General features: G+C 37.5%; 1 protein-coding gene across 3 annotated transcripts in view; it reads right to left on the bottom strand.

The window, feature by feature from the left end:
• Prelid2 (PRELI domain containing 2) overlaps positions 1-16,633 on the bottom strand; it is a 104,283-nt gene that overhangs the window by 43,494 nt on the left and 44,156 nt on the right. For all 3 annotated transcript variants that reach the window (XR_002398142.2, XR_015438781.1, XM_004854341.3), the window contains exon 5: positions 9,443-9,548. Coding sequence is in view for 1 of the 3 variants with exons in the window: in XM_004854341.3 (XP_004854398.1) it covers positions 9,443-9,548 (106 nt within the window). In the remaining 2 variants the exon portion in view is untranslated. The remainder of the gene's footprint in view (positions 1-9,442; positions 9,549-16,633) is intronic.

Here is a 16,633-nt window from a genome sequence, read left to right as displayed (position 1 = left end):
AATTTCATTAAAGAGTTTGAGAAGTAGCTGCATTAAGTCTTCTCTAAATTTCTTGTAGAATTCAGCAGTGAGTCCATGGGCCTGGACTTTTTTTTTGTTGGTAGGTTTTTAATTACATATTCAATTTCGTTGGCTGATATTGATTTAGAATTTTTATACCATCTTGATTCAGTTTTGGTAACTCATATGTATCTAGGAATCTTTCCATTTCTTCTGTGTTTTCCATCTCATTAGAATATAGGTTCTTGAAGTAGGTATTGGATGATCTAGATTTCTGCAGGACCTGTTGTGATTTCACCCTTTTCATTCCTAATTGCATGGATTTGAGTCCTTTTTTTCCTTTTTTTGATAAGGTTGGCTATGGGTTTGTCAATTTTATTTAATCTTTCAAAGAACCAACTCTTTGATTCATTTATTCTTTTTTTTTTTTTGAGTCTCCATTGCATTAATTTCTGCTCTAATTTTTATTATTTCATCAATCATATGAGCTTTGGGCTTGACTTGCTCTTCTTTTTCTAGAAGCTTGAGGTTTAATACTAGGTTATTATTTGAGCCCACTCTGTTTTTCTGATATGGGTATTCACTACTGTAAATTTCCCTCATAGGACTGCTTTCATTGCATCCCATAAGTTCTGGTATGTCATCCTGGCATTATCATTTAATTCTAGAAACTGATTTCTTCTTTAATTTCATCTGAGGCCCATTGGTTGTTCAAGAGGGTATTATTCAATTTCCATGTGTTTATGAAATTCTTGTGTGTTTTTTGCCATTGATTTCCAATTTCATTGTACTATGGTCTGATAATATGCATGGGAAAAATTTCAATTCCTTTTACTTAAGCATGTTCTGTGAGGTAGTGTGTGGCCTATTTTGGAGAACATCCTGTGTGCAGCTCAGAAGGATATGTATTCTGATGTTGTAGGGTAGAACACTCTGTAGACATCTACTAAATTCATCTGTTCAAAAGTGTGGTTCATTTCTAATATTTCATTGTTGATTTTTTGTCTAATTGATCTATTTGTGATAGTGGGGTATGAGGTGTTCCATTACAACTGTATTTGTGCTTATTTGATTTTTCATGCCCATTAATATTTGTTTTATAAAGTTGGGTGTGCTGATATTTGGTGCATATATATTTATGATTGTTTTCTCTTCCTCTTGGCTTGTTCCCTTTACAAAGATGTAGTGACCTTCTTTGTCTCTCAATCAGTCTTGGCTTGAAATTCACTTTGTCTGCAGATAGAATAGCTACCTCTGCTTTTTTCTGGGTTCCTACCACATGAAATATTGTTTTCCATCCTTTGACTTTCAGTTCATGAATTTCTTTTTTAATTAAATGTGTTTCTTGTATGTAGCATATTGTTGGATCTTGCTTCTTGATCCATTCTGGCAGTCTGTTTCTTTTGATTGGTGAATTCAGAACATTAACATTGATGGCCAATATGTACTGATTTGCTGGTGATTTAGCTCAGTGGCTTTGCCTCCTGCTGTGCAAGCGCAAGGACCCAAGTTCAATCCCCGGCACCAAAATATGTACTGACTTATCCCTGTCACATTATTTTCCTGTTGTTGGCTCCCTTCTTTCCTCTTCTGTTTAATTTCTTGCCTTGACTAGTGGATTCATTCTGTTGGGTTTCATGGAGTTGTAATCCTTGTTATCTCTTTTTAGAATATCCTTCAGGACACTTTGGAGTGCTAGTTTGGTGGTCATGAATTTCTTGAGGTGCTCTTTGTCATGAAAGTATCTCATTTCTCCATCAATTTTGAAAGATAGTTTTGCAGAGTATATCAATCTGGGTCAGAAGCAAGCCCCTGTCTCAAAAAAATTTTTTTTAAAGGGCTAAGGATGTAGCTCAGTGGTAAAGTGCTTGTCTAGCATGTGTGAGGCCCTGGTCAAACTCTAGTACTACAAGAAAATTAAAAAACTATCTGGTAAGTATATGGAGAAAAGAGAACTTCTACATACTATTGATGGGAATATAAATTAGTACAGCCATTATGCCATTATAAAAAAAACTATATGGAAGTTCCTCAAAACACTAAAAGCAGAGCTACAAATGTCACCCAGCAATCCCATTCCTAGCTATATAACCAAAGATCTGAAACCAGTATGTCAAAGAGGCACTAGTATTCACTGCAGCACTATTCCTAATAGCTGAAATGCAAAAACAATCTACATGTCCATTAACAGATGAATGATTACTGATAATAAGGCATGTATACACAATGGAATACTACTTGGCCTTAAAACAAAGTGTATTAGCCAGCTTTCTCATTGCTGAGCTACAATACTCAATACCAATAACTTAAAGGAGAAAGGATTTCATTTGCTCATGGTTTCAGTCCATGATAGGCTGGCTCCAAGGCAGAGACATCATTGCAGAATGGCATGGCAGAGCAAAGCTACTTAGTTCATGGTGGCAAGGAATCAGAGCATGGGAACAGCGCCAGAGCAGAAGAGATGAGGGACCAGACATAGACCCATGAACCTGCCAATCATACCTAGATGCATGCTCCACCAATTCCCAGGGCAGATTCCAAAGCTAATCAAATTGTAGGGGTGGGGATTTAGTTCAGTGGCACCACACCTGCCTCACAAACACAAGGTCCTGAGTTCAATCCTTGCTACCAGAAAAATAAAGCTAACCAAATTGTAACTCCACCCTAACTGTCATATAAATTCTGTCATTTGTGACTACATGGAGGAATCTGGAGGACACTATGTGTCTCACTGATTTCTCTCATCACTGAGACACAATACCCAACATCCAAAGCTGTAAGGAGGAAAGGTTTATTGTAGCTCACAATTTGTAGGTTTCAGTCCACAGGCAAGGTGGCATGGCAATGGGGCATGGCAGAGAAGAAACAGCTCATAGCAATGTGGCAGAGGCACAGAGATCAAGGGTGGTGGGAGGGAGATAAATCCTTCCAGGTGACACCTCCAGGGACCCACCTCCCCACACCAGTCTTCATCTCCCAAATCACATGTAGCTATAGATCATCAGTGATGAGTATCACATCCCCATGATCCATTCACCTACCAAAAGCCTGCCTATGACAGCATGAGATTTTGGGAATACATGTAGATATAAACCACAACACTATGATAAGTGGAATAAGCCAGGCACAAAAAGAGAAATACCACATGATTTAGTTTACATATAAAATCTGCAGAAGTCTAACTTGAAGTTGAGAGTGGAATGGTGGAGTGCATATAAATAATGCAAAAGATGCTAGAAAAAGAGTATAAAGTTAGTGTTAGACAAGCAGAGTAAGTTTTGAGATCTATTGCATAGCTGTGGTGACTATACTTAATAATTATTCATTATTGATTACTGAAAATAAATTTCAAATGCTCTCAGCACAAAAAATAATCAGTATGTGATATGATGGAATGTTAATTAGCTTGATTAAATCAATCTACATTGTATACATGTCAAAATATTATATTCTGTCTCATAAAGATACACAATTACAGTTTGTTGATTACAAATAAATTTATTTAAAAACCTATTAAGTGGTTCCTCAAGAAATCAACATACAATTACTACATAATCCAGCAATTTTCCTTCTGGGTATATTCTGGAAAGAATTGAAATCAGGGACTCAAACAAATATTTATACACCCATATTCACAGCAGCATCTACAATAAATAACCAAAGGCAGAGACAATCCAGGCATCCATCAGTGGATGATCAGACAAATAAAACATGGTATATACTTAAAATTAAATATTATTTATCCTTAAAAGATGAGGAAAATCTGACACATGCTATATGACCCCATTTATATGAAGAACCTAAACTAGAAATTCATTGAAACTAAAAGTAGAATGGTGGTTAGCAGGAGCTGGGAGATGAAGGGAATGAGGGGATGTTGTTCAATGGATACCAAGTTTCTATTTGGGAAAATAAAAATGTTCTGCAGATAGCCAGTGTGATGGCTGCACAACCATGTAAACGTAATTACTGCCACTGAACTGTATACTTCAAAATGGCTAAAGTGATCAATTTTATGTTATACATATTTTACCACATTAAAACAACTTTTAATATTATTTCTTAATATAAAGTATTTTCAAAGCAAGAGCTCAACACATCGGTGGTACACGGGAGACAAAAAAAAATAAAAGGGGAAAAAAAGGTTATGTTATAATAGAAAAATAATGCAAATGCCATTACATGCACTCTCAACCTGCCCAGCACTGTGGAATAAGAGGCAGTGAGCTCTGAATAGATGGGGACAACATTCCCTAGTCACTCAACAGCCCTTTCAAGTAGAAGGGCCCTCACTCCTCTGGTTTTTTCCAAGTCCTTCTATGGTAACTGAGTTGCTTCTTCTTGCATTCTGTCATGCTTATTGTGCACACCATATCACCTCCTTCTAGCTGCATCAGGCACACTATACATCCACAGGTGGGCAAGAGATCATGGGTGCAACCACGTGGTGTGGTGATCAAGAGCACAATCTGGAATCAGGCTTTGGTTCAAATTCCACATCCATCCCTATCTAATTCTGTAACTTTGAGAAAGTGCTTTGTTACTTGAGACCTCAGTTTCTCTATGCATAAAACAAGAGTAGCAATTTCTGCCCCAGCTGCGTTGTTTAGAAAAGCAGAGTGGGCAGTGTGTGGTAAGCACAGTGCTTAGCATCTACTAAGCCCTGATAAGCACTAGCTGTTGCTTCAATATCCTCTTCAGCACTGATCATAGTGCAGAGCGCTGCACAGCAAGCAAGGCTCAATAAATTTTCAACATCAGTAGATGTTTATGCTTTCCACCCTGAGCTAAATGTCCAGCATTAAAGTGGCATAGGGCAAGTCTCTATCTCAGACAATTTATCCTCACATGTCTCCAGCACTCTACTAGAGACAATGCCTAGTACACAATTGACACCCAAAAAGTGCCTGTAGAATCTAGTTGTGTAGATGACTTGTGTTCACATGACTCTGATGAAAAAATATATAACTGCAAATAGAAAATATATATGATTATGATTTTTTAAATCAAAACAAAGAGAACTTATTTTTTTCAGTAGTATTATGTATTCAATCCAAAGCCTTCACACTGAGCTATATTCCCAACCACTTTGTTTTGTTTTGTCGAGATAGGGTCTTATGAAGTTGCTCAAGGTGGCCTGGAATTCATGATCCTCCTGCATCAGCCTCCCAAGTAGTTGGGATTACAGTTCTGCACCACTATGCCGAGCCTATATATTTGACCTGTGCTCTTCACTGTATCGAAAGCTTGAAACATCTGTGGGAATGCATTAATATCCCCATTTTGCAGAGGAAAAACCTAGGATGAGGGGGCAAAATGACATATGCCAGGTCACAAAGGCGGTGGAAGAGAGCTCAGCAGGCTATAAGTTCAGGACTATTTCTATTTCAAGGGCACATTCATTGGCTTGATGACCAGGGGGAAATCTCCATCCCCCTCCCCAGCCCCCACAGCACATACTGCACTTCCAAATCCAAGAGGAAAGCACACATGTGAAAAGTCAGCATGTGTCCCAGAAAGGCCACAAAACTGCAAGCCACCTCAGAGTGGTGAGGGAAAGAAAAAAGCAATTGAACAAGCCCCAGAGGCACACAAACACAAGTAACCGCAGCTTGGGATCCATATCTAAGGCCTAGATTTTAATTTACAAACACAGAGATATAAAGTTTGTAAGTGCCTAGTTTTGCTTTTACTGGAAAAAAATAAGATATCAGATCTCACCTTTACCACTACTAAGCAGCCTCAGGGATAAAGTCCAAAAGTGAAAATAAAGTCACCTAAAACACTCTCACTGGGACTTCTCCAGAAGCCATTTATGCAGGCTCAGCTGTGAAGGTTTATGAGGAAATCAGGCTGACACCTGGAAACATCACCACTTGGATAAAAGGCAAAAGATACTTAAGTATGAGTGGCTCCTAAAATTGAAAAGCTAATTAAACTTAGCCTCTTTAAAAAAAAAAAAAAAAAAAGTAAAGTAAAAAAGACAAAAGCCAGCAAGAAAAATTTATTCTTACTTCTGAGCATGATTTAAAAAAAAAAAGTGAGAATAAAGAGGAGCCACTTGGGTTCATCACTTTAAAAACTTACAAGTCATTTGATTTTTTTCTCAGTTAATATTCATCAGAAATCAACTATGGCCGGGGATTTAGCTCGGTGGAGCCATGCCTGCCTGGCAAGCACAAGGTCCTAAGTTCGATCCCTGGTACCAGGAAAAAAAAGAAGAAACCAACTATGGTCCTTACTGTGCATTCTTTTTGTTTGTTTTTTGGTTTTGTTTTTGTTTTTTTTGATGCCGGGGATTGAACTTGGGTCCTTGCGCAGCAGGCGGCAAAACCACTGAGCTAAATCCCCGGCCCAACTGTGAATGTGCTTTTTTTTTTTTTTGGTACTGGGGATCAAACTCTGGACCTTGCACTTCTGAGGCAGGCACCGGAACCACTACTGGGCATTGTTTTTCCTTTGTATTTCTTTCTATGTAGACAGAGCACTGTCCAAATTAGTATTAGTGCTACAGGAATCTGAGTTAAAATTATTAAAACCATCTTTCTCCCATCAAGAAACAAAATCTACATTGAGAATGGGCCAGGGATTTAGCTCAGTGGTTCCGCCGCCTGCCTCACAAGCGCAAGGACCCGAGTTCAATCCCTGGTACCAAAAAAAAATGCATACTTAGGGCCAGGGATTTAGCTCAGTGGTTCTACCGCCTGCCTCAAGGTCCCGAGTTCAATACCCAGCACTCAAAAAAAAACTACTTGAAAATATTCCAAAAACCTTTGGTGACCTTGTTTTTAAGTGGTGGTGATTCTGGGGATCAAGACTCCAAGTATGCTAGGCAAGTGCTCTACTACTGAGCTATATCCCCAGGCCTACAGAGGTGGTGTTTTTTTAGTACTCTGACTGAATTCAGAGCCCTTCCTATGATAGACAAGTGCTCTAGTGCTGAGTTGCATCCCCTGCCCTTGCCAAAAGTCTTTCCCTCAGCCTTTTCTTGAAGAAGTGACCTCAGCCCTGATCCACATGGTCAAGGCCAAGGATGAGCCATATTTGCACAACTTTTCACCCTCCTGTTCAAGCTTGACATATAGAAGGCCAACAAAGGTACCTTCTAGAGAATTCAGAGAGAAAAGGCCTAAGAAGACAATCTTTTTGTTGGCCAGAACGCTGTATAATATGTACATTTGGACAGTGGAGACCCACATTCCACCATGTACCCTGGAGAGCAGAGAAAAATGGATGGGAAAAATTGAAAATGAAACAGACACAAAGATTCAGTTACAGAACAGAGCTGAAGAAGGTATGCCACAGGGGTGTTTGCCAGTTTCTGGCTCCTGGGGCAGACCTTTCTGAAGCCTGCCACCATCACCACCTTTATACCCTTACGTTGAGCTGGCCTCCAGTGGTTTGCTACTTGGAACTAAAGTACCCTAATAAGTACAACCTAAGTAAGAATATAACACAAATTTGTCTAGTACACAGAGCATTTGTGAAGTTCACAGTGCTTAGAATGTAGGCACTTTTGATTCATGAGGGCTACACAAAAGAGTAGCAAGAAGTAAGTCTTACTGTCAAAAGGGGTAGCTTTGAGTCCAGACTACGTTTTATTAGTTCTATAACCTTCAGTAAATCCATTTAGCCCACAAAGCACTGTGCCTAGCATAAAGCAAGTACTGAACAATTTGTAAGAAGGGAAACGAGTAAGCAGTTACTGACATATTGGTTGTACTTATCTCTTCAAGTAATTTTTCATTTAAAAAAAATGGGAATAAAGTGGACCTTTTGCATCTCATGAGATTAAAATACACAACCACAGTATGATTCAAAGTAATTAACAGGTTCAGGCTGGTCAGCAGATCAAATACAGACCCATTTGGGTTAACTGAACAATGTTGGTTTATCTAAAGCAGGGGTTGGCAAACTATAGTCCACAGGCCAAATCCAGTTCACCCTATGTTTTTATATGGCCCACAAGGTAAGAATAGTATTTACAAATGAATATTTGCAAATATTTGATTACAGGGACCACTAATTTTGAACCCTCATTCAGCTAAATGTCATCCCTCCCAAAATGGAAATTCCATTCTTCTGATTAATAGACCTATTGTGAAAAATCATATTCTTATTATTATATTTTAGTAGTTCAGGATTTATAGGATGCAGAAGTCATCAACTCAGACAGGGACAAGAAAATGACATTATTTTTGAGAGTGGAATTTTGCTGAACATAGAGGTTTTTATAAATGTATATAAATGTGATATAGAAGAAAAAAAAAGAAATAATGTTTCAGTGTGTTAAGGTGACATCAGATCTTCTATAAGTCTAGCCACTTCCTTCAAGCCCAGGCTGAAAGAGGCTGCACCAGTCTGGATATGCACCAGGAACCACCTCAAATGGCCAAGTGCACATCATCAACCCCAATGGTGTCTGTGGCACATGGAGCAGTGTCAAGTACTCATTCAGCACTCTTAGCACCCCTAGACTAATGCCTCCTGCTCCAGGTTCATTGTTGAACCTAAACTTGCAAAAATACAAAGAAGAGTCAATTACCCAGAAATCTCTGGTTTCTGTAACAGTTCAGAGCAACCATTAGCTTTATCCACAAAATAAAGTGAGGTAACATATGCGTATGTGCTCTGAAATAAGTATGATTATCATCACAATTAACGATAACAATAAAACTTTTGGAATCCCTGTCTAAAATCAACACAGCCATAACATATGAAGATGCATACAATAATAAATTCTGTCCTAAAGAAGTTTTTAAAAGAACACTATGAAGGCCAGAAAAATAGTATCTACACATTCATGTGTATTACCATATAAAACAGGTAAAAAAAAAAAACTACTTAAAACAGAGCACACAGGACCTTAAAACTCCTGTGTGGTCTCTGAAACACCTTCATGGAAGCCTGAGTTCCCTCAAGCACACAGATTACAAGATACAAGGATGGACACTTTAGATTCCTGGTTTCCATATTTTCCTCATCCATAATATAGACAATAATAGCTATTTCAAGGGTTTGTGAGAATCAAATGAGATAATAAATAAAAAATTCTTACAACAGTCAGTGGCACATAGTGCTCAATAAATACTAGTTATTATTATAATTTTTATTAAATAGTTGCCATTGTATTATATATACTATAAATATTTTTTCTGATTATTTCTCTTCATTAGACTATAAATATTCTCCATAATATCACATTCTTCATTGGCATATTTTTAATTTAATGGGCCTGAATCAGTACTTTAGTTTGACTTTGACTAGGATTTATATAATAATTATTAAGAGTAATTATTTTTGTTATACTTCTTTATTAACAGTATTTTTTCTCATTATATATGTTCATGACTTTTTCTTTCATTATGTTTTATTCAATACCCTTTTGGACTCCCCATGGTTTCTTAAAATTAATATTGGTTCAAAGTGGAAACAAGCTTACCTTCTGGGCTCCCTGTCTTAAGAATGTGCTGGCAAAAGTTTCCAAAATATAGTTGAGAAATCCAGCCCCTGTGATTGAAATCCTGCCTCTTTGAATGAACTCTGTCCTAAAAGAAAATGAACAAAAATGTATCTTTGATGTCACTCTATATTTGGATATGTAAATTTCAGACATTTCAGCAGCATAATTACCACTTATAATCAACACAAAATAATACCCAAAATAATTGAATAACTGCCTGTTGCAATAAGATTTTGTTTCAAGTTGACTTAGTTCAGGTAAATAACAGAAACTCAAATTAAAATTTTTTCACTTCATGCTGCAAAATGCCTATTTAAAAACTGAGTCTGAGACAATTAGCAGTAGGACCTTGGGTAAATTGTACAAATTCCCTATAACTCAGTTTTCTCACAAGTAAAATGAGCACAATCATAGTATCTTCCTTTTACAACTATTGAGATGCGTAACAGGGATGTGAAGGGTGACAAATATAAGCATTTACTAAATGTTACCCACAATTACTAAAGAGAGACAGACAGAGACTACAAAGCCAGAAGTCTAGAAGAACTTCTTTAACCCTCCACTGGAGGGGGCAGGTGACAGAGAATAGATCTGCAGCCATCTCTACTGATTTTAATTATCAGAAGTTCCACCAATATGATCTCATAAAACAGTTGTGGACTAAATGTGAGAGTGACATAAGTAAGATGGCTCAGCAAGACACTCCAAGCCCTCATTCCCCATAGAGACACTGACTTAACAATAATATACAAACCAAACTGGTTTTTTTGAGAACTCCAGAAACCAATAAAGAGGTGGCTGCATGTCAGGTGAGTGTAAAGCCAAGAAGAGTCACATCAAAGTAGACAACAAAGTTCATTCTATTCATCTGTAACAGCCGCTTCCCACGCAGCATAAGTATAATCAGGATAAAGCTACCAACCCTTGGCTTCTGCCTCAGGAGGAAAAGGGAAGAGCTAAACATGCATCCAACACCCTGGCTTTACAAAGCATTGTCTAAGAGCATGACTCTGGGCACTGAAGGGAACAGCAGTACACTTTGGATATCCAGTGGCCACAGAGAACAGAAACAGATGTGGCCACTTGTTATGGCAATTGAAAGTCGATAGTACCACAGACAGACCCAAAGGGAACAAGCAATCATGGGCTCCTGAAAATTGGGGCAGACTGCTTTGGCTGGGATATCACATATACAAACCCAGAAAAAGTATTTCTCTGAAAAGGTTTGAGAGGGCCCCAGACTCTGGCAAGCCTGATTGATGAAGGTCTTCTCTTGTACAAAGCCAATTTATAAAGTCTAGGAGATGTGGCTATTATTTTGATATGACCAAATCACAACAAAATATCACAATGTATATAATGAAGCAAGGAAACATGGCCTAATCAAACAACCAAATAATCTCTAGATTCTAGAGTCTAGAAATTGATCCCAAAGAAACAGAGATCTAAGAATTACCTCACAAATAATTTCATATAATCATCTTAAGGAATGCTCAATGAGCTAAAAGACATTACAGATATGCAATTAAATCAAATCAGGAAAATGATGCATGATCAAAATTAGAATATCAACAAAGGAACTTTTTTTAAAAATAAATGTTCAGGAGTTAGTTGAAGAATACAAGAATTGAAAAACTCTCTAGAGTGTTCTGACAGCAAACTTGATCAAGCACAAGAAAAAATCAGCAAACTAAAAGATAGGTCATTGGAAATCACTGAGTCATGGGGGGAAAAGGAATGAAGAAAAGTGACAAAAACCTAATAGATTTAGGGGATATCAGCAATAGATTAAATGCATACATTAGGGGTCAGAAGGAGAAATGAATGAGAATGGGACCATGAACCTATATGAAGAGATAGTCAAGTGAAATAAATAGGACACACATGTAAATACAAAACAATTTCTCCGGTATGAGAAACTGAAAGTGCAAATAGGATTAAAATGAAGAATTGAAAATGTGAAATAGGAAGAAAAGGTCCAAAGGGATGGGGAAGTAGGAGGGGTAGGGCAAAGGAATGAAGAGAAAGGAAAAAATATGAGAAAAGAAAAAAATGGAAACAAAGGCTTTGCAAATAGGGAGGGATGGAAGGGATGAAGGGAGGGCAGGGGTATGGGGGAAAAAATAAGAACCAAGATATATCATGTAAAGGTACAAGTTCCCAATGATGAATGTAAATGTATTGTATACCTAAAATGTACCAATAAAAGAATTTAAGAGGAAAAAAAAAGAGATAACAGCCAAAATTTCCCAAATTTGAAGAGGAAAATGGACATACAAATTTAAAAGCACAACAAACTTCAATGAGAATATATCCAAAAAGCTCCACATTAAGACACATTACAATTGGGAACACCATACCACTGCCCCCAGTGCCGAGGAGCAGAGCCCCCCAACCCAGCACTGAGGAGGTGGCACCACCATACCACCAGCCCCAGCACAGAGGACCAGAGCCCCCTTACCCAGTGCTGAGGAGGTGAGCCTCAAAGGCGCCAGCAAAAAAACACCCCCCACCCCACCCCACCCCATCGAAATGAGAAGACACTTAAACAAGTCTCAAAACCAGACTTCCAGATCACTAAGGCAACCCCAAAGGGAAACAAGATGGAACAATGTGATATTTAACCACCTGGATTCCATGAACTGACAACAAAAGAGGATCTGGAAAAAATTAATCAGAAATAATTTCTCAAATAACAGCAGAGATTGTGCCCATAGTGTAAGACATGATTAATAAATCTAGAGTGAACACAGATTAAAAAAAAATTGAGGAGTCAAAGAATATGATGGAATCCCAACATAAGAAACAAATGGAATCCATAAAACAAATGCAACCAGATTTCCAGATTAAAAACTCCATTGAAAGTTTACACAGCAGAATGAGCCAATGTGCGGATACAATTTCAGATACAGAAGATAAGATTGTAATGAGTGACCAGGAAAAGAAAAATTACTTTAAAATAGTAAGGGACCACAAGAAATCAATCCAGCAGCTGCTAGACAATACAAAGAAGAATAACGTAAGACTGATCAGAGTCAATGAAGAAACAGGAGAGAGTGCAGATGATGTAAAAAAAACTGTTCACAATAGTGATGGCAGAAAACTTCCCAAGCAGGAGAAAAGAACTTGACATACAGATAAGTGAGGGATATAGGATTCCAACTAGCCTTAATCAAAAAAAAAAAATCTATACATAGGCATATAATTGTTAAGATTCCAGAAACCCAGCAGGAAAACAAATTTCTACAAGCAGTTAGAGAAAAGAAACAAATCACATACAAAGGAAACCCCATCAGAATCACACCAGACTTCCCAAAGCAAACCTTCAAGGCAAGAAGAGCTTGGAGTGACCTATTTCAAGCCCTAAAGGAAAACAGCCTCCAGTCCAGATTGATGTACCCTGCAAAAAAACTATCTTTCAAAATTGATGGAGAAATAAGATACTTTCATGACAAAGGACACCTTAGGAACTTCATGAATACCAAGCCAGCACTCCAAAAAATTTTAGACAATATCCTAAGAAAAGGCAATGAGGATCACAACCCCAGGAATCCTAGCAGAATGAATCCACCACACACAACAAGAAATTAAATGCAAAGGGGGAGAATCCAACAAAAACAAAAAGTCATGACAAGGATAAGTCAATACATATCACTTATAGCCATCAATGTTAATGGTCTCAATTCACCAATCAAAAGAAATAGACTGGCAGAATGGGTCAAGAAACAAAATCCAACAATATGCTGCATACAAGAAACACACTTAATTCAAAGAGAAACTCATAGACTGAGAGTTAAAGGGTGGAAAACAATACTCCATGCCACAAGAACCTGAAAAAAAGCAGAAGTAGCTATCCACTTTGCAGATCAAGTGGATTTCAAACCAACACTGATTAAGAGAGACAAAGAAGGACACTACATCCTTGTAAAGGGAACAATCCAACAGGAAGAGATGACTATTATAAATATATATGCACCAAACACTAGTGCACCCAACAATATAAAATAAATACTAATGGACATGAAAAGTCATATATGCACTAATACAATAGTACTGGGGGACCTCAATACCCCACTGTCACAAACAGAGAGATCAACTAGACAAAAAATAAACAACAAAATACTAGAATTCACTCAAACTCCTGAACAAATGAACTTAACAGATGTTTACAGTGTTCCACCCCACAAAATCAGAATACACATTCTTCTCAGCTGCACACGGGTTCTTCTCCAAAATAGACCACATGCTCACTCATAGAACATATTTAGGTAAGTGCAAAGGAATTGAAGTTATCCCCTGTATATTATCAGACCATAGTGCAATGAAATTGGAGATCAATAGCAAAAGAAACTGCAAAAACTTCATAAACACATGGAAATTGAACAACACACTTCTGAATAACCAATGGGTCACAGAGGAAATTAAAGAAGAAATCAGACAGTTCTTCAATTAAATGACAATGACAATACAATGTATCAGAATCTATGGGACACAATGAAAGAAATCTTATGAGGGAAATTTATAGCAGTGAATACACATATTTGGAAAACAGAGTGAGCCCAATTAAACAATCTGATGCTGAACCTCCAGCTTGTAGAAAAAGAAGACCAGGAGAAACTCAAAGCTCATACAAGGGAGGAAATTATAAAGATCAGAGCAGAAATCAATGCAATGGACATTAACAGAATGATACAAAAAATCAGTGAAGCCAAGAGTTGGTTCTTTGAAAGAATGAACAAAATTGACAAACCCTTAGCCAACTTTATCAGAAAAAGGAAAGAAAAGGCCCAAATCCATGCGATTAGGAATGAAAAGGGTGAAATTGCAACAGACCCGGCAGAAATCCAGAGGATCATCAATACCTACTTCAAGAACCTATACACTAATAAAATGGACAACACAGAAGAAATGGACAGATTCCTAGATAAGTATGAATTACCAAAGTTGAATGAAGAAGACCTAAAAGTTCTAAATGACCCAGTATCATCAATGAAATTGAAAACATAATTAAAAACTTACCAACAAAAAAAAGCCCAGGTCCTGATGGCTTCACTGCTGAATTCTACAAGACATTTAGAGAGGAACTACTGCCACTACTGTTTAAACTCTTCAATGAAATTGAAAGGAAAGCAATACTCCCAAATTCATTCCTGGAAGCAATCATCACCTTGATCCCCAAAGCAGAGAAAGAACCAATCGAAAAACAGAACTATAGGCCAATCTCACTAATGAACATAGATGCAAAAATCCTTAATAAGACACATTACAATGAAATTGTTAAAAGTAACAGATTACTGAAGCAGCAAAAAAAAAAAAGCAGCTCATCATATACAAAGGAGCTTCTATAAAGTTGTCAGTGGATTTTTCAGCAGAAAGTTTGCACACTGGAAGGGGAATGGGTTATTATATTCAAAATGCTAAAAGGAAAAAATTATAAACCAAGAATTCAGCAACAGTACCCTTCAAAAATGAAAAAGAAACTGATTTTCCCAGAGACACAAAAGTATTCATCACCACTACTATTTGGATTACACTTAACTTTGCCTCATTCTGTCATTTTCAACACACTAGCTTCATGGCTACTATCTGCTAAGCACTGTACTGAGTGCTGGAAGCCACAGTGAAGGAGAGGATCTCTGTTCTCAAAGGTAGCATTGTTGGGTGGAAAACAGAAATAGACAAGGAGGTGAATGTTGGCAAAGAGGCAAAGCATTCTGCCAGAAAAAAAAAAAATCACAAAGACTGAGGCAAGAAGGCTTGAAACAAGAGAAATTATTTGAAGAGCCTTACATTATCTATTATCTGAAAATGCCTACTACAGGGTACAGGTCTTGATAAGTCTTTCCCATACTCTTCCTAGGAATGACTGGAGCAAAAGACAGATATGGGAGATTTTAAGAGATGAGGTTGAAAAGATAAGTGGAGACCAGGTTGCAAATGGTTTCAGGCTGAGAAGTAGACTTTATCCTAAAGGTAACAGGACTTCTCTTCTGTGGATACCAAGCAAAAGACACAGATTAATGATAATATGTGCATCAGTGACTAAAAAACTTGTTCATACTTATTTTTAGCCAATTCCCTATCCCCCATTTTCAGCACAGTGCTTACACACAATGAATTCAACGAACATTTGTTAAATGAATTGATTAACTTCTTGGTAATCAAAAATATTAAACAAAGAAAGTATTCTCCCTGCCTTCCTACATCCCTATAGGAATGTATACACATCCCTGTATGCATTTTTGCACATATGGGGATGCATGGTTATGTGAGCACATGCACTGACACACACAAAAAAGATATTCAGGGAAAATACTGGATCCAGCAAGCTGTGATTGGAACTTCTCTCTAATAGCAAAAATTTCTACAATTAGATCATGCATGCAGTAAAAAGAAGCCTTCAGAACTCTCCCATTCCCTCCCTCCCTTTTGTCCCTCCAATTTCTCTCTCCTTCATGAACATACACACACACACACACACACACACACACACACACACACAGAATTATCCCATCCAATCTGACATAAATACCTTCAGTCTAAGCAGCTTCTTAGATTTAAGCCTATTTTAAAATGATTTGCCCATGTAAAACTATACTAGAGTGACACTAATCTTTCCTGTCTTTATTCTGGATTACACAGAGTAGAATTTTACAGTGATTTTAATATTTAAAAATGAAAAGTTGAACAGTCTCTCGCTCTGGGGAGAGATGAACTCTTCAGTCCTCGAGGCAAGTGTAGGTGAGGGATTAATAAAATTCTTACATCACATTCTCACCAAAATTTCTTTCTGCCACTCTCAGAAGAAATGAGCCCTCAGAAAAGCACTCTCAAGATTTGTCCACATATCAGAGGATAAGCTGACAGTGAAACGGGGTCATGCCCTTGCCATCAACAAGATGAGAGTTTATCCTATTATATTTTAAGATTGTCAGACAAGAAAATGTTGCATCCTCCCTCAATAACTCATTGACAAAGCACATCAGACATTTCCTTCTTATTACATAGAGCTAACCTAAATCCCTCACAGTAGGATTAGCCTCTACTTAAGCTCCTATACAAAACACAGTAGGTTACATAACAACATGCAGTCTAATTTCAGCTCTGTAGAAATAAAAAGGAAAGGCAAGATAGAGGGATATGGGGATGAACAGATGAATGGACAGAGCT

This window comes from Heterocephalus glaber, unplaced genomic scaffold, assembly GCF_053883595.1.
Source record: "Heterocephalus glaber isolate CG9 unplaced genomic scaffold, H.glaber_assembly_v1.0 deba00001463, whole genome shotgun sequence".
Classification (NCBI taxonomy): domain Eukaryota; kingdom Metazoa; phylum Chordata; class Mammalia; order Rodentia; family Bathyergidae; genus Heterocephalus; species Heterocephalus glaber.
Note: the sequence above shows the minus strand (reverse complement) of the source record. Positions and strands in the feature narration are given on the sequence as shown.